General features: G+C 33.3%; 2 protein-coding genes and 1 long non-coding RNA gene across 8 annotated transcripts; 1 reads left to right on the top strand and 2 right to left on the bottom strand.

Annotated features, from left to right (window-relative positions):
* Positions 1-969: 969 nt before the first annotated feature.
* On the bottom strand, positions 970-18,101 carry LOC108562064 (synapse-associated protein of 47 kDa). Of its 6 annotated transcripts, none has more exons than XM_017920262.1 (8): positions 17,522-18,077; positions 4,646-4,863; positions 4,162-4,254; positions 3,972-4,093; positions 3,634-3,911; positions 3,445-3,575; positions 3,215-3,322; positions 970-1,298 (listed from the first exon to the last, which is right to left on the bottom strand). In XM_017920262.1, the coding sequence occupies exons 1-8, from the start codon at positions 17,653-17,655 to the stop codon at positions 1,159-1,161; spliced, it is 1,224 nt and encodes a 407-aa protein (XP_017775751.1). In that variant the 5' UTR covers positions 17,656-18,077; the 3' UTR covers positions 970-1,158. The 6 variants fall into 6 exon arrangements, with proteins under 6 accessions (XP_017775751.1, XP_017775752.1, XP_017775756.1 ...); XM_017920263.1 differs by having other exon boundaries at positions 4,162-4,244; positions 4,645-4,863; positions 17,522-18,074; XM_017920267.1 differs by lacking the exon at positions 17,522-18,077 and adding an exon at positions 12,859-12,954.
* Positions 18,102-22,436: 4,335 nt separating this feature from the next.
* On the top strand, positions 22,437-23,934 carry LOC108562058. Its single transcript, XM_017920247.1, has 2 exons — positions 22,437-22,537; positions 22,620-23,934. The coding sequence occupies exon 2, from the start codon at positions 22,660-22,662 to the stop codon at positions 23,134-23,136; it is 477 nt and encodes a 158-aa protein (XP_017775736.1). The 5' UTR covers positions 22,437-22,537; positions 22,620-22,659; the 3' UTR covers positions 23,137-23,934.
* Positions 23,935-25,206: 1,272 nt separating this feature from the next.
* LOC108562059 lies at positions 25,207-26,683 on the bottom strand. The gene is made up of 3 exons (XR_001891042.1): positions 26,377-26,683; positions 26,001-26,060; positions 25,207-25,941 (listed from the first exon to the last, which is right to left on the bottom strand). It is a non-coding gene; the product is annotated as an uncharacterized LOC108562059 (long non-coding RNA).
* Between the last annotated feature and the right edge of the window lie 465 nt (positions 26,684-27,148).

The raw sequence follows: 27,148 nt of genomic DNA, 5'->3' as shown, positions 1-27,148 counted from the left end.
TCAATACACTATATACAAATAAATGAATTACAAAAAATATCACTGAAATATAATGTATATTTTAGCATGATACAAAGTACATCACATTTTAAGAGTCACCAAGATCCTAAATGAGAGGAGTGGGATTTATACAAATCTTGAGGTTTTGTAATTTTTCGTCTCGGTAAATTGTTACATCATGTTTAAAAATCTGTCATTAGCGTCACTAAGTATATCATAGGCAAAAAATTATGTATTTTAATAAGTAGGCGACACCTAGTGATCAACAAGTAATATATTTCTGCAGAAATCTGCTCTGGATTGTTAATATATGAAATATTTTTTGTTTATCTGAAGTATCCCAGTAAAATCACTAGTCTAGTTGTGAATTAAAGTAGAAGGTGGTAGTGAATAAAGAAAAACACAAGCAGTTCATATTTTTTTTGGCATATATGCTACATTTATTTAATAATTGTTATATGGAATAACAATCTTGAATAGAGGATAAATACATGCTTAACACACATAGGCTATATACTAAGTTAGCTATGTAATATGTGACAAAAAATTGTATATCTGACAAATTCTGGATATATGTAGTACTTTAATTGCTCGCAATAAAACCGAATGCATTGAAGTAGTAGTATTAGTAAAGAGAAGAACGCGACAACAGAAGTAAAAAGAATATATTAACAATACAAATATTTGTAAGAAACACAGATCTGTATAACGTACAAATATATATGGAAAACAAAGATCAAACACGATTTGGTATCATTATTCTCTTTTCTGATTCGCTCCAAATATTTACAAACAAAAGAATGGAATGAACAAAACGAGAAATAAAAAAAAAACACAAAAAAAATAAACAACGTAATAATATAACAGCCTTAAGTTGTAATGTAAATCGAACGTAACGAACAGGTGTACTTTATATTACAATAAGTCTGGTGGTTACATATACGTAAGTGTGGAACAGCGCTACTCGTCATTGACTTTAAAGCTAAGTAAGTCCCATATGTAAAGAAACAAAAATCAGTCCGTCTTGTACACTGAATACAAATCTAACAATAAATATCTTATAATTAAACAATAGAAAATATATAACAAAAAATTGTATAAATGGGCGCGCTTCGTATTAGGCCCTTAAGGGATATAGAAGAAGAACAGTGGGCGCATTTACTTGAGGTCTTTCTCTTTCTCGTCCAAAATATCATCGATATCCTCTTGCCAATTCACGTTTCTGGTCGCTGAATACTTATTCTCCCCGACAACTTCGTAATCCCGAAGTTCGGCCTCCAGCTCCTCCTCCCATCCTTCTTCAGTTAATAAAAAAGTAAATAAATAAAAAAGAAAAAGAAAACGGAGAAGATAATTTAAAGTCGACGTGAAATAGGCGGGACAGGTGTATGGAATGAAAGTGACTGTGACCACCAGATAGTGCCGAAAAGTGATGAATTCTTCCTATTACCATATTAAGACATATTACCTTACATGTTAAACAGAGACAAACCCAGGAGCAAGGAAACAAAAAGCAATGAAAATCGATTTACTCCATTTACCAGATGCTTCTACATCCTGTTAAAGAGTCCTGATAGGACTTTGGGGGTAAGCAGATGCATCTGGTTGAATGGTCTATACCGAGTTAAATGATATTTACAATTCTGTTCATCTTCTTTCCTTTAAATAGTATTAATATTAATCAAATTTTCTTTACAAATAGTAACAACCCAAGTTGATTAACGAGAGTTAAGAGTAGCTGAGCACTTTTCAATCACGTTAACAGCATAGGTCGTTACTAACGTTACAGTACATCGACCGATATTGTCAAATTCATTCATTTAAGCTATTCGAAACAAATATAAATAACAATGAAAAAACGTAAATGTGTAAAATTGGTAAAAACGTTGTTCAACGCAATTTCCACACGCAACTGTTGTTCGCATCACAAATCTTTTATCGACGAGACTTACATAATAAATACATGCCTAAACCTTGGAAAACAGTTGGGTGTTGAGCATTGCAATGAACAAGTCCGTCCCGGAATGCTTTCAATTGCCTAACGTGACCAAACCAGGTCTTGGTCTTCGACCTAATAATTCAAGTTAACAAAGGGGAAGTAAATGGAAATTAGAATAAATTTATAAAAGAAAAATAAGAAAAAGTAGACAAAGTTCTTAAGTACATGTTCCACTTTGATAAATACAAGCACCCTCTGGATCTTCCGATCATTGCGAAATCAATATGACTTGAGATGGTACGAGATAATGGCGGAAACTTTACGAGTGCTTGTATAAATTACAGATAGAAGTGGTAGTGGTACCACAAAATTAAATTAGTACCATAATAATGAGTCGACCATAAATATATTTATCTGATAATACTGTTCTATACATAATATTTATATATTCATTTATAATATATATCGTATATATTTGTTTAATTATATTTAGTTTTTACACAGATATTTTACGAGCAAAAAGTTTTCAAAGTTTTTTTTTTTATTCTTTTCCATAATGTGACAATGACTAAACAACCACTAGAATAACATTTATATGAAATAGCAATGGGTAAGTATAGTTTTCTGTTTAACCATTCCCAATGTCCCCTAGGTCAGAGCTTGAGAACGAGTTGTTTCTTTTGAAAACCCGCGGGGCATGATTTAAACAGTTAACCATAACTAATGTAAAAATGAGATTATTTGGAATTGATCTAAAGTTCAATAATAGTATTATTTTCTATTTTTCGGATACAAAATTGTGAAAATCATATACATAAAATGAGATCATTGGATTCAATAACATTGGTGGAAGAAACGAAACAGAACAAAAATATGTAGTCAGAGATAGATCCACGAGGAGAAAAGGAAGATATTATATGTTTTTTTTTTGTAGAATTATATGGTCTCGCACCCTCTTCCTTAAGCTGTCAGAAAACCATAGATGAAACTGACTTTAGTAGACATATATACACGTAAAAGACACTTTCGCATATACAGGGATATTCGGAAAATTTTCAATATTCTAATATTAATCAAAGCTTATTGAATATACCTGCATATTAACATACACACAACAAGCAAGGAAATGCAATTAAGCTAACGAAAAAATGAGCGTAGAAAAAAGTCACTTTGCATGTTTCCATTTTAAAATGAAAACATCAAGCGATTTGTGTCAGAAAGGGAAAAAAAATAAAGTAAGCCGGACATACCTCAAACACACAACAGTTTACTTACCAGCGTTCTTGGGACCAAGCGCTAACTTTTTCATGCCTTCTCTAACCTCATCTATATCTTGTTTTGACGCTTGCAACGTGTCGGAAATAAATTCATTCGATTTTGCATCTAATACAAACAAATAAAACAAATAACAGGAAAAATAATAATAATAATGATAATCAAAAAAAAAAGTTAGCGCTGAGCGGAGAGATTCTAGGGTTGATGAGCGGAGGGTTGAGGTAGCTTACCTAAAGGTTGATCGCAAGCACTCTCACCAGACTGGTTGTCGCCTTCTCGTGGCATAAATGTCAACTCGTTGGCCTGGCAAATTAGGCTCACGCGATAGAAGTAGTTCCTCCAGAAATTTTCTTCAGTTATCCTGTTCAGATACGAGCATGTATAGTGCTTGTTGCGATTAGGACGTATTAGGTACTTACAATTTGGGAACAAGATCGTAGCGCATCTTCTCCAAGTTCGGATCCATCTCCATGATGGCCATGGCAACCGGATAGGAAATGTCATAGTCGAAGTGGAAGTCGACTCCAGCGGGAGGACTTCTGACAAAGTTTCTCTTATCGGTGGAGAGAGTCAAACACTCCTCCTTTAGAGCCTCCTCGTTGGCGCAGCCGTTCCACGGCGGTAGAGCGTTAGAGGAGCCACCGGTTTGGTTCTTGGAAAACGCTTCCTGCTCCTTGTTGAAATCACCCAAAATGGTCTAAAGAAACAACAAAACTATACTATAATATCTGCTTGGATTCGTTGAATATTTTCTTACATTTTTTTCAACAGTTTCCTTAATCTTGGCGCTGGCCTCGCTTACAGTTTTCCCGGCTTTGTTAACAGCCGAGTAGATGAAACTTCCAAAAGATTTGGCGCCGGCCAAAGCCTTGCTTTGAACTGAAACAATCAAAACAAAGTCACATACATAGGAAATGCAAATAAAGACACGGCAATGCTTGTTTTACCGTTTCCAAACTGTCCTTCCTTGACCTCCTCAACTGGGGAATCGGCCGCCGATCCGGGACCGGAATCGGCCCCACCAGTTGCACTGAAAAGCCGGGAGTAACAAATTTTATTACTTATTTTGAAGGGACACTTATTACACGACAATCTAGCGGAAAGGTAGTACAGGGGCACACAAAGAGAGCATGAAAAATCTTACAGATACAATGCAACAGAGAAGGGCTTAGTAGAATCGCTCCTGCAGAAAGTAGCATTAGAAACATCTAAACAGACAGAGGGAGTTAAGCGTCGTGTAAGTGTCACACACCAAAAAACACATATTCCACATTACGTATACCCACATAGCATGCTGCATTTCATAAATACTTTCCAAGTTCCGCTCATGCAGCAGTAGCGGCTGGTCGATATGTTAGTTACAAACACGTACGTTCAAATGCAAAGACACCAAAAAACACCGAGTAGTTGGAAACATTGTAGGTACTTGCCTGGAATTGTCGTCGTCGTCGGTCTTCTGAGCAGCAAAGCCCTTAGAATTGTCGGCTAAAGAAACATCGGACGCAGTAGGGACATCCTCCTGTGCAGGCTGCTGGGCCTCACCCTCTCCCTTCCTGAGCTTAGGGATGCTGGATCCCAACCACCCTCCGATTCCCTCGATTTGGTTTTTCACGTTGGAGAACATTTCCAGCTTTCCCGGTTTTGTAGGACTGCAACGAAAATCGAATTTAGAGTCGGCGCTGGGAAAAGCCTTCCGTTCGAGATGCAATGCAATGCAAATAGATATCGGCCCTGGGGAGTCGAAGGAAATCGGGACTAAACAGATTACAGTCTGTAATTCGGTAATTTTGAGGTTTTCAGCGAGAATCGATTTAAAATTGAATTCCGGATGGGAAAGATACGAAATAACAATTAGCCGGAGGCAATTAAATTCGCCTCAGGCGGAACCTGCGCGGCCAACGTTGACCTACAAAGGGTTTGCGTAATTGCCTACTAATAAAAAAAAGTATAGTAAAATACGGAAATAAAGAGGCAAGTGCCGTGGGGAGGAATGAAAACCGGCGATGTCGACGGCTAAAGCGTGCCACGCAAATTCAAGGGCCGCTCGTAATTATAAAATAAAAAATATATTAAAGAGCAAAGGCGAACATCGTACTACAAAGGCTGCGAAGTAAATCATCCGCGTAGGCCTTAATTGCAATTAGCCCTTCTCCGAAGAGCCGCCAAGTTAAAATTACAATAAAAAATTTAAAAAAAAACTTGGGTATTCAATAATAAAACTTTTTAATCCAATTTCCTCTTCACTTTTAAATAATCCTTTACAACATAAATGCAAATTTTGATACAACCCATTAAAACTAATATTATTAATATTTTTGTTATATTTATTAATTTAGAATTGATTATTAATTTTAATCTTAATCTATAAATAGTCGCAAGTCAATTTTAATCTTGTATTTTCAAGAACAATTAATAATTAAAATGCGGATTAAAATGTAATTAGTTTTCTATTCAGGTTCGCGAAAGTCAATTGTCGACGTGGCAACGGTCTTTCGCCTCGCAACATTTGCATCTAACACGTGCGGTCTAATGGATTGAACCAGATTTCAATTCAGCAGAGGAAATTCTATTGTCGATAAGTAATGAACGAAGCTGTCGAACATGTGGGTGATTTTTTTTCTCTCTCTCTCTCTCTCTCAATTTTTCGTTTTTTTTTATTGTGCAATTCGTTATATTCGTAATGGAATGAAGTTCAGTAAAATCGAATGCAGCTGCATTTTTAATCAACACGAAATTCACGGTCGCAAATGTGTGTGTCCGAATTCTATTTTATTCATTTCAAGTTCATTATTTCCATTACAATGTGTAAATATTTAATGTTTCGATTTTCGTTTCGGTGACCTTTATTCTCATTTCATTTCGTTTTTCTCACCTCATTCATAAATTTGCAGAGAGGAAATTAGGTGAGATTAGGAGAAGACGTGCGCTTTGGGACAATCAAAATCGCTTCGGGTTTTTAGGGACGAGGTGACCTTGAGCTGAGAGAAGGGGAAAAATTCACTTCGTACAAATCCAATCAGAATCCTTACGATTGGCAATGGACGAGTGGTCCTTTCTTCTACTCCACTCCTTGAAAAAGGTTTTAGCTGCAGCACAAGTGCACCTGGAGAGCTATTCCGTTCCGCTACGGATTATTTTTTTTATTAAAAATAAAATACTTTAAAACACACTCTCAATCCAATTGCCTCTATATACTTAGTTATATAAATAGCAAAGATGAAAAATACTATTATGATAAGAAATCAATGAACTTTAATTCTTTTCGAATGATCGGCGGATATATCCGCCATAATCCATTGAAATAATTAGAAAAATATTAAAAAAAAAAGTTTTATATTTGGAAAATAGTTTGTATTTACTGCATGCATTTGTAATCCGATTAAATAAATTCAAATAAATCCATAAATGTATGAGTGTTTTTGTTTGTTAAACGCGACATTATTTGCACGTAACCTGTATCAATGGTATTTATTTAATGAGCGAGTCGGGAAAGCTGAAAAATAAACTGAAAAAAAAGAAATAAAAGAGTTTTGTTAATGAGCTAAAAATAATAACGAGCCGAAAGGTAAATAGGTAAATTGGTGTTATTATTTGGGAAATAATAAACCCCGGTTCATTAATTAAGTGCTCAGATTATCGAATGTGCAAATAATAATTAGGCCGGGTCAATCGGGTTAACGGCCGTGGATTAATGGCTTTAGCGTATAAAATTGATAAACAACAACAAAAAAAACTAAAAATTCTGAAATTCTATCAAAAATTGACGTCTGAATCATAACAAAAATTTCTATCCGATTAGCCATCACGACGTCTCGTCCTACTGCTAATTCGGTATGCCAACTATGCAACAGCCCGGCGGATCCATTAAAAACATGCATATTTCATACCGTAATGCAAACCTTTATTTCATTCTAATTCACCTAAAACCAACCCTCACATTGCGATCGACGTTTGATAGAGGAAAACAGTCACACATCAAATTATTTTATTTACCATTCAATTCCTTCCATTCAACCACATAAAGCATATTATTACCATCAACTTCGGATCCTCTTAGAATTTTCAATATTCCTCACTTTACTTTATTTAAAAAAAAACATAATTTATATATAATACGAAATATAAATTCATTTGTTCAATTCAATTCAATAAAATAAAAAAATAAGGAAATTGATCCAAATCCAGGAGAACATTTGTTCATATTTACAAGTACATATATATTTTTTTATCTACATTTTGTTTATAAAATCCATGTGTATGTTATAATGGATATTATTTTTCACGGACGAAAAGTTCTTGTTTATTTTTTCTGTCCACTATATTGGATATAAAATTTTGTTTGCACAACTAACTTCGATTGGATTTATTTCAGCTTTAAATATATAGGAAATAAATATTCATTTCGAGCGAGTGGAATTGTATAAAAATATAACTTTATAATAAGTTAAATTCGCATGGAGTTTTGTAACTCGGAACCCCATTAATGTTTGTGAAACAAAATATGCATAGTTCAAATGTACAATTCTGCAATATAAATTAATATTAATAACAGTAATTATATACATAATTACGTATGTAAAGAGAAATATTATTCATTTGAACTTTACTTGTATTACGTCCACATTACTAATTATATTTGTAGTCGCACGATACAAAATGTTCATTCTTAACACTCCGTTTCTCGCGCGGCATTTTGTAACATCGTTACTCGCGTGGCGTCTGAGAAACAGCAAATATTAATTTATAAATATTAATAGAATGTATTAATAAACGTATTTTGTAAATTTCTTTCTGACAAAGTTATAAATAATAATTTGAAATGAAATACAATGCAGACATAACTTTGTTATGAAATAAACGTAAAAATTAAATATCAAAACTATAGAACAGATTTGATAGCATTACAGATACACGTTTTACTATTGATTGAAACAAGTAAAATAAAAACTTGACGATTGTATCGTTTTCAAACAGTAAATGTTAATAATAATCATAATGAGAGTTGCACGCAAACGCTATTAGTAGTACTCGAAATCAAGCAAAATCGTGTGGCTGTTGGGGTTATTAATATTATCGCAGATTAATCATATTATTTATTTATTTTGCCGGTTTATAGTTTTACCACGTCAAACACGTTTTAATTAAATCCGATTCTATTATTAAAATTTCATTTACATTTTGTGAACGAACTTCAGGAATTCAATTACACGTAACTGTCGAGGAAATACTTTAAAAGCTCAGCGAAACAAATCATATTTTTTTGATTTTTTACCTAATTCTTATATTAAATATTTAATAATTATTATTTTTTAAATTTTAGTTCTAAAATAAATTTGATTTATCTCAAAACGCTCTGATTAGTTTAGATTTGAATGAAAGAACCATTTTAAAATTTTATCTTTCAACAAAAAAAAAACACAACCAATGGTTTGTGGGCAGTCCCGAACGTTAGAACCAATAGAATCGTTAATACCGAAAAAATCTGGGTGTTGCCTATCCCCAATTTGGCGACATGATTTGCAGCTGCAAATCATCGCGTTGATACGTAGAAACGTTTACGTATAGAAATCGCCTAAATTTTTATGATTCTCTTATCGAAAATGCGAGACGTACTCTTTTCGTACCCAAATAAGGAATGGGCAGCTGCAGGTGATTCATCATGATGAACGTTTTCATGCCCAAATAAGGCTTTTTTTATCTAACGCACAATTTGATGATGCATTTAATTAAATTAAAATGTTCATTTTAATAATAAGAATTAATGTATTATAATTTATTAAATAACTTCTAAAATAAATTAGATTTTTGCTCGATTCGTTTTCGATTCAATACTTTGCATCCAATTTTTGTTGTTTCTGTTGTGTGTATTCGCTAGTCGGAGATTTTCATCAACTACGATTCGCGTTACGCATCACTTAACTGGTTGCATTGTTCATCGATTCCAGCCCTTCGGCAATTGTTGCTCAGAACCTAGAGTCTATCAATCTTCGAACAAGATGCTCCAAAGGACAAGCAAATCTTTTCCACCCAATTAATTCTTTTCAGAGTCCGATTGCGAGTGCGATTCGCAAGCGCTTCAACAATATCCTCCATCAATTTACTTTTCTCTATATCGAATTCAAAATTGCTATGCAACATAGTAATTGGAAAAACATATTTCAATCGACACTACCTATATAAATATATACCTGTATTTTTACAGGTATATAGTATATTATGTAACAATGTAACGAAAGTTTCTCAGACGCCATGCGAGTAAAATGCTACGAAAGATGAATTAATGAAAATTTACAATCTAAAAACTAATTTATTGTAATATTTGACTATTATATAAAAGTTAATGTTAAAAAAAATATAATAAATGAAGAATTATCTCTGATGATTATTAAATCCATGCATAAAGATATTTTTGAAATTGCGTTCGACAAGTAACAGAAGTGCCCTTCACTGTTTAGCATTACTGTAATACTTCGTGTACTTGAATTATTTTATTGTGTTTCAATATCTAAAATATAAAAATATTTAACTGAATTGCATTTATACAAATACTTTTTAAATATAAGAATGTGAAACCTGCAGTAAACAGTGTTTTCAGGGAAACATTAAAAGTGTTTTCATACATTTCTTTCTTGATCTACAAATTTTACTGAAATTTGTTGGGTTTTCTCGCAACGGTTTTCTTTGAAATACATTGCTCGAGGATGTATATATATATATATATATTTTTAATGAGAATGTCGAAGGTCGTGTTTGCAGAATTGAAATAGAAACTCCGGTGAGCAGAATTCGCAGAACGAACCAATTAAAAGATGAACTTGAATTCGATATGCGACCATGCGGAAAGAAACGGGAACGCGTTTGCCCGTAAAAAAAAATAATTGTTTTCCAATTGCACAAAGAGAAACTTTGCTGCAATTGGATGCACGTGGCGCTCGATTATTAAAATACGAGTTCCAGAAATAGATGGATGGAATATGGGACGTTTTCCGTGCTAATAAATAAAATATGTCTTTTGCTTCCACCTCGACAGCTGCAGTAGCACAGACTAATTAACCTTGACAGCGCTAAAAGCGGACGAAATACTTGTTTTCTGCTGACCTGGTGGTAATGTGAGACTTGACAATGAAAACTGTTACTCGGTTGAGTCGATAATGAAACTTTAGCTGTCATCAAAATGAAAATTAAATATTTCTATTGATCGTTAAATTATGAATTGAAATAATTAACGTATTTTAAATAGTAGAAACAATTGAAATATTGACTATTGTTTTCGTGCGATGCCCTCAATACCTTACACACATATCAGTGTATCTTCTACGAGCTTTTGTAGCATATATCGAATGCAAGCCGGAATTTCAATAACAATAATTAGAGCTTTTGTTGATGGATTTAGTTAGGCATTCATGGGTTTCGTTGAACTCTGAGAATAGTGTAGAAGAAGAAAGAAAAACGGTCGTAACTAGAAATGATCCAAATTAAGAATGACAGTAAGCAACAGCGTCAATGCTGGGAAATCTACGAAACAGTAGTGTGTACCAAATGAATTATATCGCTCGAAGTTTCCATGAGTTAACGTCTAAACTTCTGCTGATTGAAAAGAAACAATTAGTATTGAAGTCGGGGAGTCCCACAGGAGGAGGAAGAAGATGCTGGAAACCTCGGTCGTTGGCCGAACGCGTATGCGGCGCACGTTTTCCAGCACGAAGAAGATCCATTCGATTAATCATTATATAACCATTCTGTCTGCTTTCCGAGACATGGATGTGATACGCAAATATTTCGCGAATTGCTCCAGGAATACAGAAGGGAGCGTAGCATAAAAAAAATATGTAAATAACACCAAGCGAGTATCGGGAATATGCGCGGCGTAGATTTTCCCGGAATCCGGGTAAAATCTTTTTCCTCGAAAATGGAAAGCCGCATCCAATTATTTCGAATTCAGTGAAAATATAGTCTGCATCAAAATTCGATGCGGACGATCGGCGGATATATCCAACTCGATCCTTTACAAAGTTGAAAATGCGTTTTTGAAAAATCACTGTCAAAGAGTTATGTCTGTGAAACTCCATTTATTATCAAAATTATATCGAATCCAATTCATTAGTCCCCTTTCCAATATATTAGTTCCGCTAATTGATTGCTAAAGCACAGTTAATCGCATTACATTTGTAAAAAAAAAAACTACTGTGTTCACCATAGATTCGCTACTAATTTCATTAACTGCGAGTCAATTAATACAAATGTTAAAAATTTTCAATCTTTTAAATTTTATTTTCCTTTAATTCTCTTACGTTGTAACGAGAGCGAACACTCTCAGTTCAGTGTATAAAAATCTCATCATTTCCTCGCAAAAAAATAAAATACTGTTTGTAGCCTAGATTCTTATAAAGAACATTTTAAATCATCATCAAAATAGTAATGATTTATAAAGGACACTTTAAATAAGCTTCAAATCCTCTTACATCGACCTCAAATACTCTTTTATAACAGACACATCAAAATAGGTGTCCTTTCTAAAGCACACTTTAAATCTTCATAAAATCTTTCTTTTTATAGTATCATCAATATAGTATGTATATAAATAATCAAATAAAGAGTTTTCTTCATACAAGCAAATAGTAAATATACTATCGCGTTTAAATATTAGTTAAAATAAGTTTTCGAAAATCAATACTATTTTTTTTTAATTTTAATTTAAATTTCATATTGTATTGGGTTTGTGTGATTATGTTTGAACCGGAAATAATTTTTCGTATATTATAGAATTTACATGGAGGTTTTCGTGCGTGAAATTGACCGAAATAATAAACCCGGAAAATGAATGCGTTTTCGATGAAAAGTGTATACATATTGACACATATACAGCGGAGCAAATTTTAATTATGCAATATTTAATTTGTCGAACGTACTGATGAAAATTTAATTTCGACTGATTTTGAACGAAATTCGCTTCGTATTCAATTACAGCTCTTTTTTTTTTCAAAATTGCATTTTAATTGGGGAACTCGGATCAAACGCAAAGAACTCTGTTCCTCGGGAATCGGAAACTACACAATAAAAAAAATACTAATGCACCACTGCGTTGCATTTCCAATTTGGAGATTGCAAATTCCCAAAGCAATTTCCAATATCCAATTGAAAAGTCTATTATATCACGTACAATAGTTCAATTGATATTAACGTAATTTGCAAATTTACAGTTAAAGATGGAATTTCTTGACAAAACATAAAAAAAAATAGTTTTTTTTTTAATATTTACAAATTTAGAATGAAATTATTACTTTTTAAAGAAATTTGATAAATATTCTAATTATTTAGAAAATTTAATTTTTTTAATAGAAGTTCATTGAAAATTCAGATTTAAAAAAAATGGACATTCAAATAATTTTAAAGTAAATTTTATTTAATTGATTTTAAAAAAATGGTAAATGTTGGATTGTTGCTTTTAGGCATAATTTAGAAAATTATTTGAAATATATTTAGACCAATACATTTATTTCATATATAAAAATTATTAAATGATGTGATTTGTATAATAAATAATAGCAATTAAGTATTTTTATTTATTGAATAAAATTAATTGATATTTAAAAGAATTTGTCAAAATTATTGCTATTAGTTATTGGCAGTGTCATTTCACCTACCAGAAAGTAGAAGTTCGATCTGGTTTGGTTTGATCTAGTCTGGACTGGTCTAGTCTGGACTGGACTGGAGAAGTTCAGAGTCTGGGAGCACAACCTGGACTGCGACGCTCGCTTCTCGCTACCCCGTATTTAAGCGTCGCGGCGCCCGTCAACAATTTCCAAATTCCATGCGCATCGACAAGTAATTACCCACCTACATCCTAGGTATACATTATATATTTCATGCGCTTGCAATCGTATGTACATATTATATACAACATCCACACCAATACAAAGCGCGGATCTTTTTCAATCAACTTCAGATTAATACAAGAACATACATAAAGTTATCTATATAGTTTCTAGCGCAAATTGTAAAGACATGTAGAATTTTGTGAATGCGCCGGGTATTATTTTTGTATTATTTGTGTAAATCTAATCAAACTGTTCGATTTACTTTTAAAATATTCCAACGTAAGCATTTTGTCTTAGTAATAAATAAATTTTAATGAATTTATCGGGTCAAAGACCCACATTGACTTTTGACTGAAAAATAAATATTACACATTTATGAAATGCATAGTTTATTCGATGCACCGGTACTTGTCTTTGTTCTTTTCTCCCTATATTTACGTAAACAGTTTATTGCATGTCTCGTAAGATGCGAATTTCCTTAATTCAAACGAACAATTCACCTTCTTATTTCACATAAGTGAATCTTAAAAATAAATGCAAACTAATTATATCGATCTCATATTTGCAACGACGTTTGGAATAAATTCTAAATCCATTTTACAGTAAACTTTCATAATGTTTTCGACATAAAAATAGAAAAAAAAAAATATATCATCAAAAATAAAATTTAACACAAATAAGCTAGTTAATTAAATTTTTGTTTATTTGTGTACTGTGTTCAATTTTATAGTAAATATTCTAGGTATAAAAAAAATAAATAAAAAAAATATGAATGATTTTTTACGTCAAAAGCAAAATAAACTAGTTAATTAAAATGTTGTGCATTTGTGTATTTTAATCATTATCCAAAAAGCATTACGCGATTCCACGAAATTTAACTTCATTGTTCGCAACCATATTGTTTCGATTTCTCGTGAATTCACTATTTCCAATAACATTGTCAATATTCTCTATTTTTGTTTTGTGTTTTAAATTAATTACTTTATATCCCAAATCCATAAATGACTAATTTTCAATTCATGTTTCCGGGAAATAAACTAAAACATTATTTCCTGTAAACACAATTATTATACATATGTCTAGTTTTTGTTATTATTTGTTCTTATTACTAAAAAAATTTATTTTCTATATTTTTGCCATTAACTGTTTTTCTTTTAATTATAAAAATATTGGTTATCACAACAGTGCAATGAATGAATGGATGCGCCGGGTTCGAGTAAACCAAGTATAATGGAACTTATGCAAGAGAAATGATAAAAAAAAATTCATTTGGAAATACCGGTTGCTGATGAACTAATTACGGCGAGTGCCGTATCCTATAGCTCCTATACATCCTCGTCCACTAAACCAAAGCCCGATCAGAAACCTGAGATAAAATATACATTAATTAACGAGTAAAACGACACTCAAAACATCGAATATTCCTAAAGAAATATAAAGAGAATAAATAAAATGAACGTCATCCTTTTTCATTTTCTTTGCTCATTAAACAAATTCCTGACCCAAGCTTCAAGCTTCATTTTATTTACTCTGCTTTCTTATTATTTTCATTCATTTTCCCGCTCGAGGAATTCGCCGGGCGAAAATTGCTCGAATACTTTTCACAAATTAAAGATTGTTGCGCGATTTTCAATACTATTTCAAGCATTCAAATAAACTGACAATTTGCAAATGTATATCATTTTGTTTCAAATCTAAAAGAATTTCTTTTTTTTTAATAATAATTAATACAGTAATCGTTTTAAATCCAATTGCATGCAAATCATATGTGAAGTGTTTGCTGCAAAATTAATGGTACTTACCGGATGCATTCAAGAAGATAGGATAGGAAGATTAGTTAACTGTACGCTTCATGTATTAACCCATTTCAGACGAGCGGCGGATTTATCCGCCATAAACTAATAATACAAAAAAAACACTCCATCTGCGAAGAGTTAAGATTATCTATTATCTCAGGGTATATAGTAACTAAGCCTCTGAGAACATCCTTATTCGAGTATCAAGGGAAACTGCGGTGGCCTCCGTCTCAATCATAATCATTCGGGGACCAACTTATGTATATATAGATAGATGTATAGACAACAGCAAACGATGTTTACATAAAACTTAGACTTAATGCGAGATTCTGAAGCAATCAATACACTATAAACAACATAGTAAAATATCCATTATATAAATGAATGGGCTGAGTAGATATATCATTACATTTAATTGAATACACTATAATTACTTTTCATTACATTATATAATTGCTGAGAAAGTTTAATTGAAAAGATTAGAAACTTACATGAATGTTAACTTTAAGTCTAAGTTCTATGTGAATGTGCGCGTAAGTCGGTATCAGTAAGACACATTAAATATCAATGAACTATTATGCAAAATATCTATAATATATACTGTATATATCTGAGTAAAATACGCAGTATTTGACAAGTAACTTGTAAATATTTGAATAGAAATACTAAAGTTAAATTTCTATTTGTAATTGATTTTTAATTTATTTTGCCTGTATTGCGTAGTGTGTACTTATTGTTAATTTACAGCTATATTACTAATCTGAAATTTATAAGTGAAAATACTCACCTTCAATTACGTAATTATTGTAAAATTTTAAAAAATGGATTCAATTACTGATGACTATAAAGATCATATTTTTTTTTAGGTAAACTGATTTGAACTTTGCAGACTCATTGATAATAAATGTAAGAAGAAATACGATGCGATGGAAAAGGATGATTAAATACCGAATGTATAAGCGCAAAGAATGCAGTGTAAATAAATCAGTGAAATGATAAAATATAGAGATCGTTGGGTCATAGGGTCAACGAACTTCAATGGGTAAACAATGTCTTAATGAAGTACAAGAATAGAAAAGACGCAATAAAACATTTAATTAATTGGGGTGGGTCAAATTAGCTCAGCACCGTCAAGTTTTCCGCGGCCCCAATGAATATTTAAGCCGCCTTTCAACTCAAACATTAACCACGACAAATTGTAATTGGATAGATGAAAACTACCCGCGAACTGTTTGTGTTCCCCGTTTTCATTTCCTTTCAATTTTCCATTTTATTTTCTTTGTGTTCGTCAGTTTCCTGCATTGTAGTGGGTATGTGCTGAATAATGCATCGAATTTGCAAGTGGCTTGTTTTTCCGATAAAACGAGGCCGTGATCAGCGAATCATGTATTGGTAATGGACCCCTTCTGGTTTCCGACAAAATGGTACACACGTCGTCCCAACGACGAGTTTAACGAACCTCCGACCTCGCAATAAAATATTAAGCCCCCGCATGCACCTGATCTCCGGTAATAAAATTACTATTTGCGGATAAATTCCATCCATAAAGTTTTTTCGTTTTTTCAAGAACAGGCCCATTAAATTACATAAATTACAGTTTTAATATTTCAATCGCTAATCCAAATTTATGATGTAGATGTAATATTATATATTTTTTTTTTAATATTTTATTTAAAATTCTTAATGGACCCTAATACGATCTAAAAGGGTTAACAACTGAAGTTTTTATTACAAAATAAGTTGTTAAAATATTGATCTTCCATCTGGAGTATTGACGCGAAAGCGTTTGCCTGGAGAATACTTAATCGATCCTAGTCCGCCCAGCGTGGTGGTATCTGTATGGCGCGCCTGATAATTCGGTGGTGACCTGAGAGGACCATCCTGGAAATAGGACGGTCTTTCAATCAATCCTAAGGATTCATTTGCGCCGAGGTTTTGAATCGATACAGGAATTTCAATCCGAAAACGCAGGCGTACTGCCAATTAACCCAATTGCTGGACCCGATCGAGCGATCGTGGCATACACTTCGCATACGGCGGTAGGTACGTAATCCGGACGAAAATATGCATATGCGTGATAAATGTTCGAAAATCGTTTCCCGATTTCCCAATGCAGTCGTTACAAAGAAGGCCATATAATAAAAAAAAACAACGGGGAATCCCCAACGATCATTTGCAAAGCTGCGGATACTCCAAGACAGGTAATATGCCTTTCATACTTTATTCCATATTTTAAAGTGCAACGCAAATGCGACCGATGGTAAAATAGGAGAGGTTCAATAACCCTTATTACCGGTATAGATAAACAGAAGCGATCCCGTTGGGAGCCATTGGATATTGAGGATCCTAAAGTATTTGCTTAATGGAAGAACATGGAATGGAAATGGGTGAATGCGTCAGAGGCGTATCGATCAATGGTGAATTCTTCCGTACTAGAGACAGTTATGAAAATGCAATGTTACTTTTTTGCATATTCATTTGAATTCTGCAATTTATTCGAGTTCTGCTTGATGATGCTCGAAGTAATTTCTGATCTGAGGGGGCGTGTTGTTGCGTATGCATGAGAATGCAGTTATGCAACCCAATGTACTGGAACGTTATAAATTTTGACAATAGCAACCTTGAAATTGATTTTTAATGAATGAGATGTATGGATTTTTCGCTCCACGATATGATCTGATCTGCACATTTACCTGTATGTCTCCTTTTTCTCGAATTCGGCTTCAACGGTGGCGATGTTTTCCGTTGGCGTGGGAACCTTCTCCTCTTGCTCTCCCTTGGCAGAGCCCATCCAAGAACTGACCTGATTCGTTAGTCCCGAGAACATTTTATTGTTTTTTTAGGTTTTTAGGGGATAATATGGATGAGCTGGATAGGATTTAGTGCAGACTGTCTCTTCGGAGATGCGGTTTGCTCAATCTAGGTGGTTATTCTATTGGGCCAACATATTGCACGGCACTTCGACGAATTCGCTTTTGGTAGATACTGGTATATATAATGTATAGCAGACCAAAGGCGACGACGTTCACTGCGTTCACTGCAACTTCTAAAAACGACCGTGTGCTCTCTCTCTCCGTGCGCCAAGCGCCAAGGACACACGATGTGGAAATAGGTTTTGTGCGCCGCTCGATGCTCCGTGTTGCCAAATGGGGGAAAACACCCCCTAAAATTTGCCACCCCACACCATCCTGACCCCATCTCGAGCCGCCGAGTGGCGCTCGACTTGGCCCAGCCCGAAACGGGGAAAAAAAGCGAGAGAGAACGCGAAGCGACGACGACGTCGGGACCACCCCTGGCGCCACCCCGCACATCAGCCCTAATCAATACTCATAGATCCACCATCACACAAGAGGCAAAAAATGCCTATGTTTCTAAAGCATATTGCATTTTCTTAAAGCAAATGCTACATGAAGATGCTAGCGGTTGCGTGTCACCTAGGAGGTGCTCCAAAATCCAGGTGTCAGTTTGTTCGAACTTCGTACCAATTAGCACGAAGTGGGCCACCCACGCAAAGGGTTTACCCCAAATTACACGAGGCTTGGCAACGATGCTACACGCATGTGGACACATCAGGAATCAGCTCGAAAGTTGTTTCTACACCCTGACACATATTTAATTATTGTCAAATTTATATGGGCCAGACGGCACCATTGTAAAATCAATCGCTCGATTCTTCTTCCTACTCCACCACCCTCGACAGTCTTGGCTTTGTATTCGATCCACGCATTGCGACGCACCACGTATTGATCCGAGGTGGCTACTAGGAATCCTACGAAGATTCCATTACCGAAAGATGATGATGCTAACTAACATTCATCTTAAGATATAATAAACAATCCGCAAACATCCGCAGCTCTGATACGCCCACTATTATTGACGCGCTCCCGATTTACGTCAGGATAAAATCAATACCAGATTGTGAAAATTTTGCCCAATTAAACAATATATGAAATGAACACGCAAAAACACACGTACAATTGTTTATGTGAGTGGAAGACGGGTCGATAGCCCCAACGTGTCTTTTTGGCAAAAGATTCACTACAATCTGCCAAAATCTTTAAATGTAACGATACAGTAACTTCTGCAACACAATATGGATCAATAACCTCAAGATAATCTTTTATATAAAAAAATAATATCTATAGAAATAATTGTACATTTTATACAATTTTAACGATAAAATAATATTTCAACTATTGTTATGATTATAGGATTGTCTTTCAGCTATAAAATTAGATAGTACAGTTTTGAAATTTACTTTAAACTTTCAATTTTAAAGTAAAATACGTTACAAGTACTTATAGATGGTAGATTTGAAGCATCATATATGCATGTGGCCTTGAATGGATGCCAGCAGCGGAATGGTGTTGCTCTTGATTATTTCCAGCTCAAGATCGCATGCATATGAGATAAAAAGTGATTCCATAAAAATATATATATTGATGATAAAACTAGATTTTTTTATAAAATAATCTAATTAAAAAATCACAAAATTTACGTAGAAATAAAAATATAGAGTAAATATGATTGAAAAATGAATATCAAATAATTCAAGCACTTAACTAAAGTGTTTGTGCTGAGCATTTGTATATTTATTGTAGAAGGGGCAAGTATCCAATACTGTCAGTACTCCCATAAAAATCGTCCTCTCCTGATTGAATCTATTGGAATAAACGGTTTGCTTTTAATTCAAGGACGTCTAGCATTTTATCGACTAATACGATTATTCCTTACCTAACGTTTGCAAATTAGATTTGTCTGGCTCTATAGATGAACGTAAATATATATATTTAATAAAAAAAAATGTTGATATTGGTTTCAATTGTGGGAAACAAGCGCAGTAACGAGATTTGTCTTTTCTTTTTTCATAATGGAATTGCCTTTATCATATTGAATTCCGCGTAAAACCACTGCCATTTCGAAATGTCCTGGAACGCATTTCGAATGCTCGAAATCAATTCATTTTGCAACAATGAAATAATCGCATTTTCCGTACGCGAAATTGGATTATGCAGACAGATTTTTCAAACTGGTTTATTTTCCACCTTCTAGATTGCTCTTATTTTAACTAGCATATGAGCAGATTTCAACTGTCTGAAGTCTAGACAGTTATAAGCTTTGAATCAATTACTTGTAAGAAGCACCTGATTTCCTCGCAGTCGGACTTTAATAGTATCAGAGTTTAAAGGAAAAGGAAAGCGAAGATGGAATGTCTGATACATACAGTTGGAGTAGCAGCAATAAAGAAGAAAATATGTATTCACTTGAATATGTATTCACTTGAATACATATACGGATAAGGAATGGCAGAAGACTTACATCCATCCGCATTTTCCTCTTTATAACGATTTTCCAGTTCGCCGCCTACTGTAGTACAGACGATTCGCTAGTCACATGCAGTTAGTTATTGCAACAATTCCATAGGGATTTAAATCGTTCCGTCGCATACTTTTAGTTGCACGTTGACGAGCAGTCAAAACGCGCTTTGTGCCGGATTTATTTAAATATTCTATTACTTTCCTATAAATAGAAGCTCTTTGCATTGAAGTATGTCCATACAAACATTCTCGTTACGCTTTCATACAAATATAAATATATATAAAATATAAGAAAATCAAATTCACATTGCTTTAAAATTTCCTTTAAATACTTTTTCCAGATTTATTTAAATTACTTGTCTATAGGAGTTCTGTTCCAATCCAAGTATATACTTATAAAAAATATAAGAAAATCTTTACATTTTTTCCCATTATTTTTTGTCTAGTTGTAAAATTGTAGTATATCTGAAGGTAGAAAACGTGCAAAGTGTAATTTGATTAATGTGCAGCTAGCGTTTTCTGTTTGACGGGTCTAAAACCAATATTAATCAAATTATCGAATGCTAATTACGAATTTATAGGAATTATATTGATAGGGTATTTAGTAAATTGAATTGCGGCCAACGGAGGCCAATAAACACTCGATACAGATAATATTATTAACGCTGAATAGGACGAGTATTATATCGATCCGGCAAGTTTAATAACAACTTATTCGCGAAATCGAATTCCAATATGATTAATAGAATGGTAAATGTTTACCAATTCAGTATATAAATTTTATTTCAATGCACACTATAAACTAAATTTTGATAAACAATGTTGATAATTGTTAACTACAGACCATTTTTTGTAGTTTATATAAAGACATATTTTCAATCCTCGTGTACAAAAAATCGTTGTTTTCTTTTTTTTTTATTTTGTTGTTGCGTCCATTTTAAAATCCAACATTCATTGGCTAAAGCAAAATTAATGAATGCGTTTGTAAACTTTGACAAAAGCAAACGAAGCAGGAAATAAATTGGTTTTGCTGCAGTTGCATTTAATGCTACCGTTTGAAGCAAATGATCTTTCGATGCATGAAACAAAATTTTACACGAATTACTACTTTCTAAGGAATATTTTCTAATAAACAATCAACGTGAGTTCATGAACGCTTTCACTTTTTTCGATGTGAATATTGCGAATGGAAAAAGCGCACGGTTATTAAATACGTGTATGTGCAAAGATTCTCCAAATCATTCCATATGTTGTGATATTTTCTATATACTTCTTTATAGTTTTAATTTTAATTTCTGTTGTCTGGAAGAAGTTTATTAAAGTCATAAATGGAATGATTTAATATCCTTAAAATTTAGTAAATAGTGTGAAATAGAAATTCATATTGGGCGGAAAGACCTCGGTCGTTAGCCCTTTGGCCAGCCTATTAGTATATATATTTTTATTGTATGTTAAAATTTATTTATGTATAAATTGTACTTTTTTTTTCTCTTCTTCTTATGTATCGATGTTTGGCCAATAAATTATTATTTATTTATTTTTAGAAATTCATTAGAAATAATACAAGTTTGATTAGTAATATATGATTAACATCAAATAATAGATATGAAACAAACAAACAAATAATCATTTATTCAGTACACCATTTTTCCAAATAAGAATTGTACCTTGTATGATAATTTATATAAAAATAATAATTTCTGTCGGTGTCCACTTTTATGAATAATGCAAATAATAAAAATAACGTTACTTTATTAATAATATTTAATTGAAATAATACATGTGGATGTTTATTTTATTTAAAAAAAAAATCGTTACAAGGTTGAGTAACCCATGGAATGGAGATGGATAATCAGCCTTTTATAGCATTTAAAAGTTCATATTCCACGCGCGTATCTACTGATATGCATATAGGAGGCTTAGTACAGTGGATCAAAGTTTGATTATAACTATATTAATCATCAATGGTTATACTTGGAACTAAAAGTTCGTGGTATGGTAGATTGCTTACAAGGAACGACAGCTGCAAAGTACATAATGGACATATTTTCTTTCATATAAAACTTAAAGGTTCGGATGTTACCGGAAGTGAAAATGAAAAAAAATGCACCGAAATGGTAGGGCCGATATGCCCCAATTGAGGGGCGGTAATAGGGTTGTAAGAATTACAAGAAATAAAATAAATATTTTCCCTAGAAGCAACGCTGGCGAGGTTGCCAAAGAGGAATCCGCCGGTTTGCACGATGTTCAGAACGGTTAAATTATGAATGGACCAATAGGATAAAGGCAGGGTCGGGCGTGCGAACCAATGACTAGCTAGGTGCGGCGTTGTTTAATTCATTCGCCGACGACGATTCATAGTCACATTGAACCTCCGTGCGAGCTAGTAAGGTAAGTGCGAACCGGTAAGAACTGTTCAACGAATTTCATACATTGTCTTTTTTTTTCTATCTGCTTTTCGTTCGCTGTGCAGTCAACAGTAAGTTATCTTTCCACGTCCGTTGCTATTATAAATGTCGAGAATGTCATCTACCAACATCAATGTGGGAATATTGGATGGGCGCAATTCGAGCCGGGTTTTAAAACCTCCGGGCGGTGGATACTCGCAAATCTTTGGCCAATGCGAGAACGAGAGGCCGAAGCAGATCAGGCATCAAAACACCTCAGAGATCAAGGACTGCTTTATGCACCAAGAAACTAAGACTGAAATCACACAAGAGACTGTAACTAAGAAGGAAGAACTGGAGACGGTTAACGATGGTAACAATGTAGTGAACAAGATTGAGGCGACAACGGAGCCGGTCGTCAAGGATGAAGTACCGGTTAACGATGGTCCTGTGGCGATCAATGATGTGCCATTGGATATCAAGGAGGTTGCAGCTCCCATCAAAGAAGGCAACGATGATAAGCTGGAGAACAACGAAATTAATTTGAAACAGGCGCAGAGAACCCGCGTGCCACCGGGTGGTTACTCTTCAGGCTTTTGGTAAAGAGTCGCCAGCTTGAAAACAAAACAAAAAAAATAATTGCTCGTTTCGTCAAATGCTGTATTTTTCTTGTCCCCATTTATATTATCTATATATTTATATGTATGCGTATATATACATATATATATAAAAATTTATATATATATATTTTACTCGATTGTGATTATTTCTTACTATTTGTAATAATGCGCCTTTATAAAAATTAAACAACTTTCGTAAAAAGTACAAGTCGGTTCTTGCAAATGACGTGCCTTTTTTGTTCCTATCTTGTGTAGTAGTCACGCCTATATCCTATATATTTATCTTCATTTCTTATTTTACTTCTCCGAAAATGAGTGTATGTGGCTGTTCACGAATAAAACATGAAGGAGGATCGATAGGGCAGTTTTATGTGCGGACCAAATAAATAAAAAACAACTGCGAATGGCCGAACCGTGGAAGGGCACGCCTGTTTCTGTTAGTCATACGGTCACTAACTTTAAGTGAAAATCGAGTTGAAAGCTTCGACAAGGGTAAACGTTTAGGCCGTATTTAGCGAAATGTTATATATATATATATTGTTTATTCTACTTAACACGAACGTGCTGATGTGACTCACAGACGTGGTCTGTTCTTCCATACATACACAATGTTTGCTTGATGCACTAGCATTGCACCAGCAGTTGACTTATTTGGCTTTAAATGTAAATTGATATGCTGTTGAATTGAAATACAGCAACAATGAATCACGCCGCTTCATCAAATCGCATTGTGCTTGTTTACGAAAATAAAATAAACATTCCATGTTTGGTTTCTTTCCAACTCTTGTTTTCGTTTTGTTTCCTGGAGGTATCATAAAAGTAAACAAATACATTTCTTGTTTATTTATTTTTTTTTACTACCTTTCTGCTTACATTATACAGAAGCGCATTAAAAATAGTTCATAATTTATATAAAAAAAAAATATATAAAAATTCATTAAATCTACGCCTGTGTAATACAGAAATTTCATTTTATTCATCATTAATCCTATATCTATCTGATTATCCACCACACAACCATAAGACTTCGAAAAATCAATATTTCACAACGAATATATCAAAAAATAGAGAGTAGCGTGTGATGCACACCTTCATTAAATATACGTGCAATTTACTCTGAAATCGATCGCGCAGCTAAGGAATCTGCAACTCCAATAGACAGCATTCGACAATGAACATAAAAAAATAGATTATTATTATTATTAAACATTTCATCTTCAACTGTACATATATTATGCCCACTCGACCAGCTAATAACTATTATTTAGTGACTAACATGTAAGACTACAAATTCAATATTTACATGATATCTAAGAGCAACGACACATAGAATTTCATAAATTACGAACTAACAAATTTTTGATCAGGTAATTGTAGCGCGCATTCCCGCAATTTTACTTTTTTTTTGGGATATGAAAAAGACAAATCAACATTACCATATTTAAAACAGTTTAAACAAAAATATGGTGAACAAACATGTTCTTAACAGCGACCGTCCTCTTATTCGAGACTTTCTGATCCTTCTGAAAATAACAATTTTTTATAAACACTTTCTTGATAACAAATATCTATAACTTACCGATTATTAATTAGTTTGTAACATTTTGCAGCTAAATAATAGTTTATTTTTGATAAGGTACTATGCAAAATTTAAATGGTGCAGTAAGCGCGCCACTTGATCCAAAATTGCTGCAAAATATCTATCTAGATATAAATTATTTTTAATATTGCTAAATTTCTTCATTATTTTTCCCAATATTATAATATTTCATGTATTTTAACATATTAATACTATTTTATCTTATCCATGAAATTAGGTAAAATTTTACTAGAATCGTTTGTAAACGTATTTTCCTTATAATTGGCGTCAAAAAAGTAACCAATCTACTTACATAAGTTGTATATTTTATGACAAATCTTTCACAAAATTGCTAGTGAATTGTTGTAAAGCTGTAGATTTGATAATTTTCATTTGATCTGTTTTTATTGTAATTAGCATATAGCAAATTTGTAAAAAAAAATTCAATTTTTTCAAACAATTAATTACTTTAATTTGTTGTGTTAAGTTAATCTATTTTCTTTTTGTTGCTTTTGCAATCTTTCTTGAAGAAGTTTATTGCGAATTGGGCAAATCGCTGTCGTAAGGTAGGCGAATTTTGTGGTAAACTAGGAGTCGAACTATATGGGACATTTGGTCTTCGATTCCTGGGAAACCTTTGTCGCACATTTTCCTCCCTATACTCTTCAATGGACCCACGAATCATTGCTTTGTAACCAATATTCACTACCGAATAGAACACTATCACATATCTATTATGATGTGTTTCCTTGCTGACAAGAGTTTTATCAAATTTAATCTTATCCTCAAAATCTCGATCACGTGCATTATTTAAATGTGCACGTAGTATGTACAGTTAGTCATCTGAAGATGCATTTTGTAGCGAATGCTCCAAGGACCTTTAGCAGACGGCCAGTCGACCACGCAGAAAGTAATCAATGCGTAAATTATACACTCAACGAATGCAACCTTCGAGTGGGAAGGTAATCAAAGAACAACGTCTTTGGCGACTGTTTCATAATAAAACATTTATTCGATTTGTCCAAGACGTTTCTTCGAATATTGGCGAACTTTATGTTTAAGTTAAATTAGTTGTCGATTGCAAACAATGTGAACGACACCATCTGGCCTAGTCAATCACAGGCAATTAATAACATTATGTAACGAGGCTGCAACTCTTTCGACAGCGATAATCAACATCTGCTGAAAATCAATGCGCAAAGTTGAAGCCTGCAAAATAAAAGAAATTAAGAACAATTAATCCTCAAATGGATTTTGCAATAAATTACCTATTGATGGCGAGAAAACTTGCAATTTATGATTGTATTAGCGAAGGTCTTACGTTTCCTCTGTTTTCATTTGCATTGAATGCAAACCATTGACCCATAAAATCAAATGCAGTCATCAATTCAATCAAAAAAATAATTAAGAAAAAGGACTATTATTATAGATAAAAATATCATCCTTAAAACACTATTTTTTACATTTATTATTTATAAAAAAAAGAGTAACCAGCTCATGTAATCACGCGCTCAAACATTAATAAATGTATAACAGAAAAATTACAATTTTTTTTTGGTAAATATTTAAAAAATGCGACTTGCTAGAAGTTCATTTCAAATTGTAAATATAAGTTTTCTTAAAAAATCTAAACATCGAACTTACATAGGTTTCCTATCGATGTACGAACGTGAGATAGCAGTTCGAAAAAAAATGTAGAATGGAAAACAATGTAATATATAATAAAAATAAGTACATGATCAAAATGAACAAGATGTAGAAAAATAAAAGAAAATATTTATATGATCTGCTTTAAAAGCTCGTTCAGTTCGACTTGTTCGCGTTCCTTGTCAGATTGTTCTTGGTATAGGCGACTAGATATCTCTTGGAACCTTTGCCTCAATGAGTGGTTCTCGATGTTCTCAATTTCAGATTCATGCTGTGCCAATCTATTTTTGATTGTTGCAATCTCTCCCTGGCACCTCTTCCAATCTCGTTTCAATATTCGCTAAAAAATAGACATTAGTAAAGATGAAAACTAACATTTGGTATATATTTACCTCTAGACAAATTCATTGAAGAATAACAGACACTAGATGACTGGGGCTGATAATAATCTAAGTCTTGTAGTGGTGATATGTCCATTGAATTAAACATATCTGTCGAAAATTCGGTCAGTATCTTGGAGTCAACAGTGTTGTTCTGAAACATTGAATAAATTATAAAACTGTTTATATAACTACCTATAAAAATAATACCATAACTGAGTTTGAATCTGTTAAATGACTGTCTTCAGCAGAATTCTGGCTTGTCTCGTCCAATTCCAATACATGCAAAGTGGCATCCTCTTCCTCAGAATCACTCACTGCTCCTCCAAATATATCATGTTCAGCAACATTGGGGTTTGGATCAATTGGTTCCTTCTTAATCACAGTTC

This window comes from Nicrophorus vespilloides, unplaced genomic scaffold (genome assembly GCF_001412225.1).
Source record: "Nicrophorus vespilloides isolate i.1.1-1 unplaced genomic scaffold, Nicve_v1.0, whole genome shotgun sequence".
NCBI classification, from domain to species: Eukaryota; Metazoa; Arthropoda; class Insecta; order Coleoptera; family Silphidae; genus Nicrophorus; species Nicrophorus vespilloides.
This window is presented reverse-complemented; position numbering and strand designations above follow the sequence as displayed.

Bases quoted from the DNA above. Each gene is read 5' to 3' on its own strand.
- LOC108562064 (XM_017920262.1), bottom strand. From the start codon at position 17,655: ATGTTCTCGGGACTAACGAATCAGGTCAGTTCTTGGATGGGCTCTGCC. The intron at 3,576-3,633 runs GTAAGTACCTAA...GTATCTGAACAG, and splicing joins TACGATCTTGTTCCCAAATT to GATAACTGAAGAAAATTTCT. The intron at 3,323-3,444 runs GTAAGCTACCTC...TGTTTGTATTAG, and splicing joins TGCTTGCGATCAACCTTTAG to ATGCAAAATCGAATGAATTT.
- LOC108562058 (XM_017920247.1), top strand. From the start codon at position 22,660: ATGTCGAGAATGTCATCTACCAACATCAATGTGGGAATATTGGATGGG.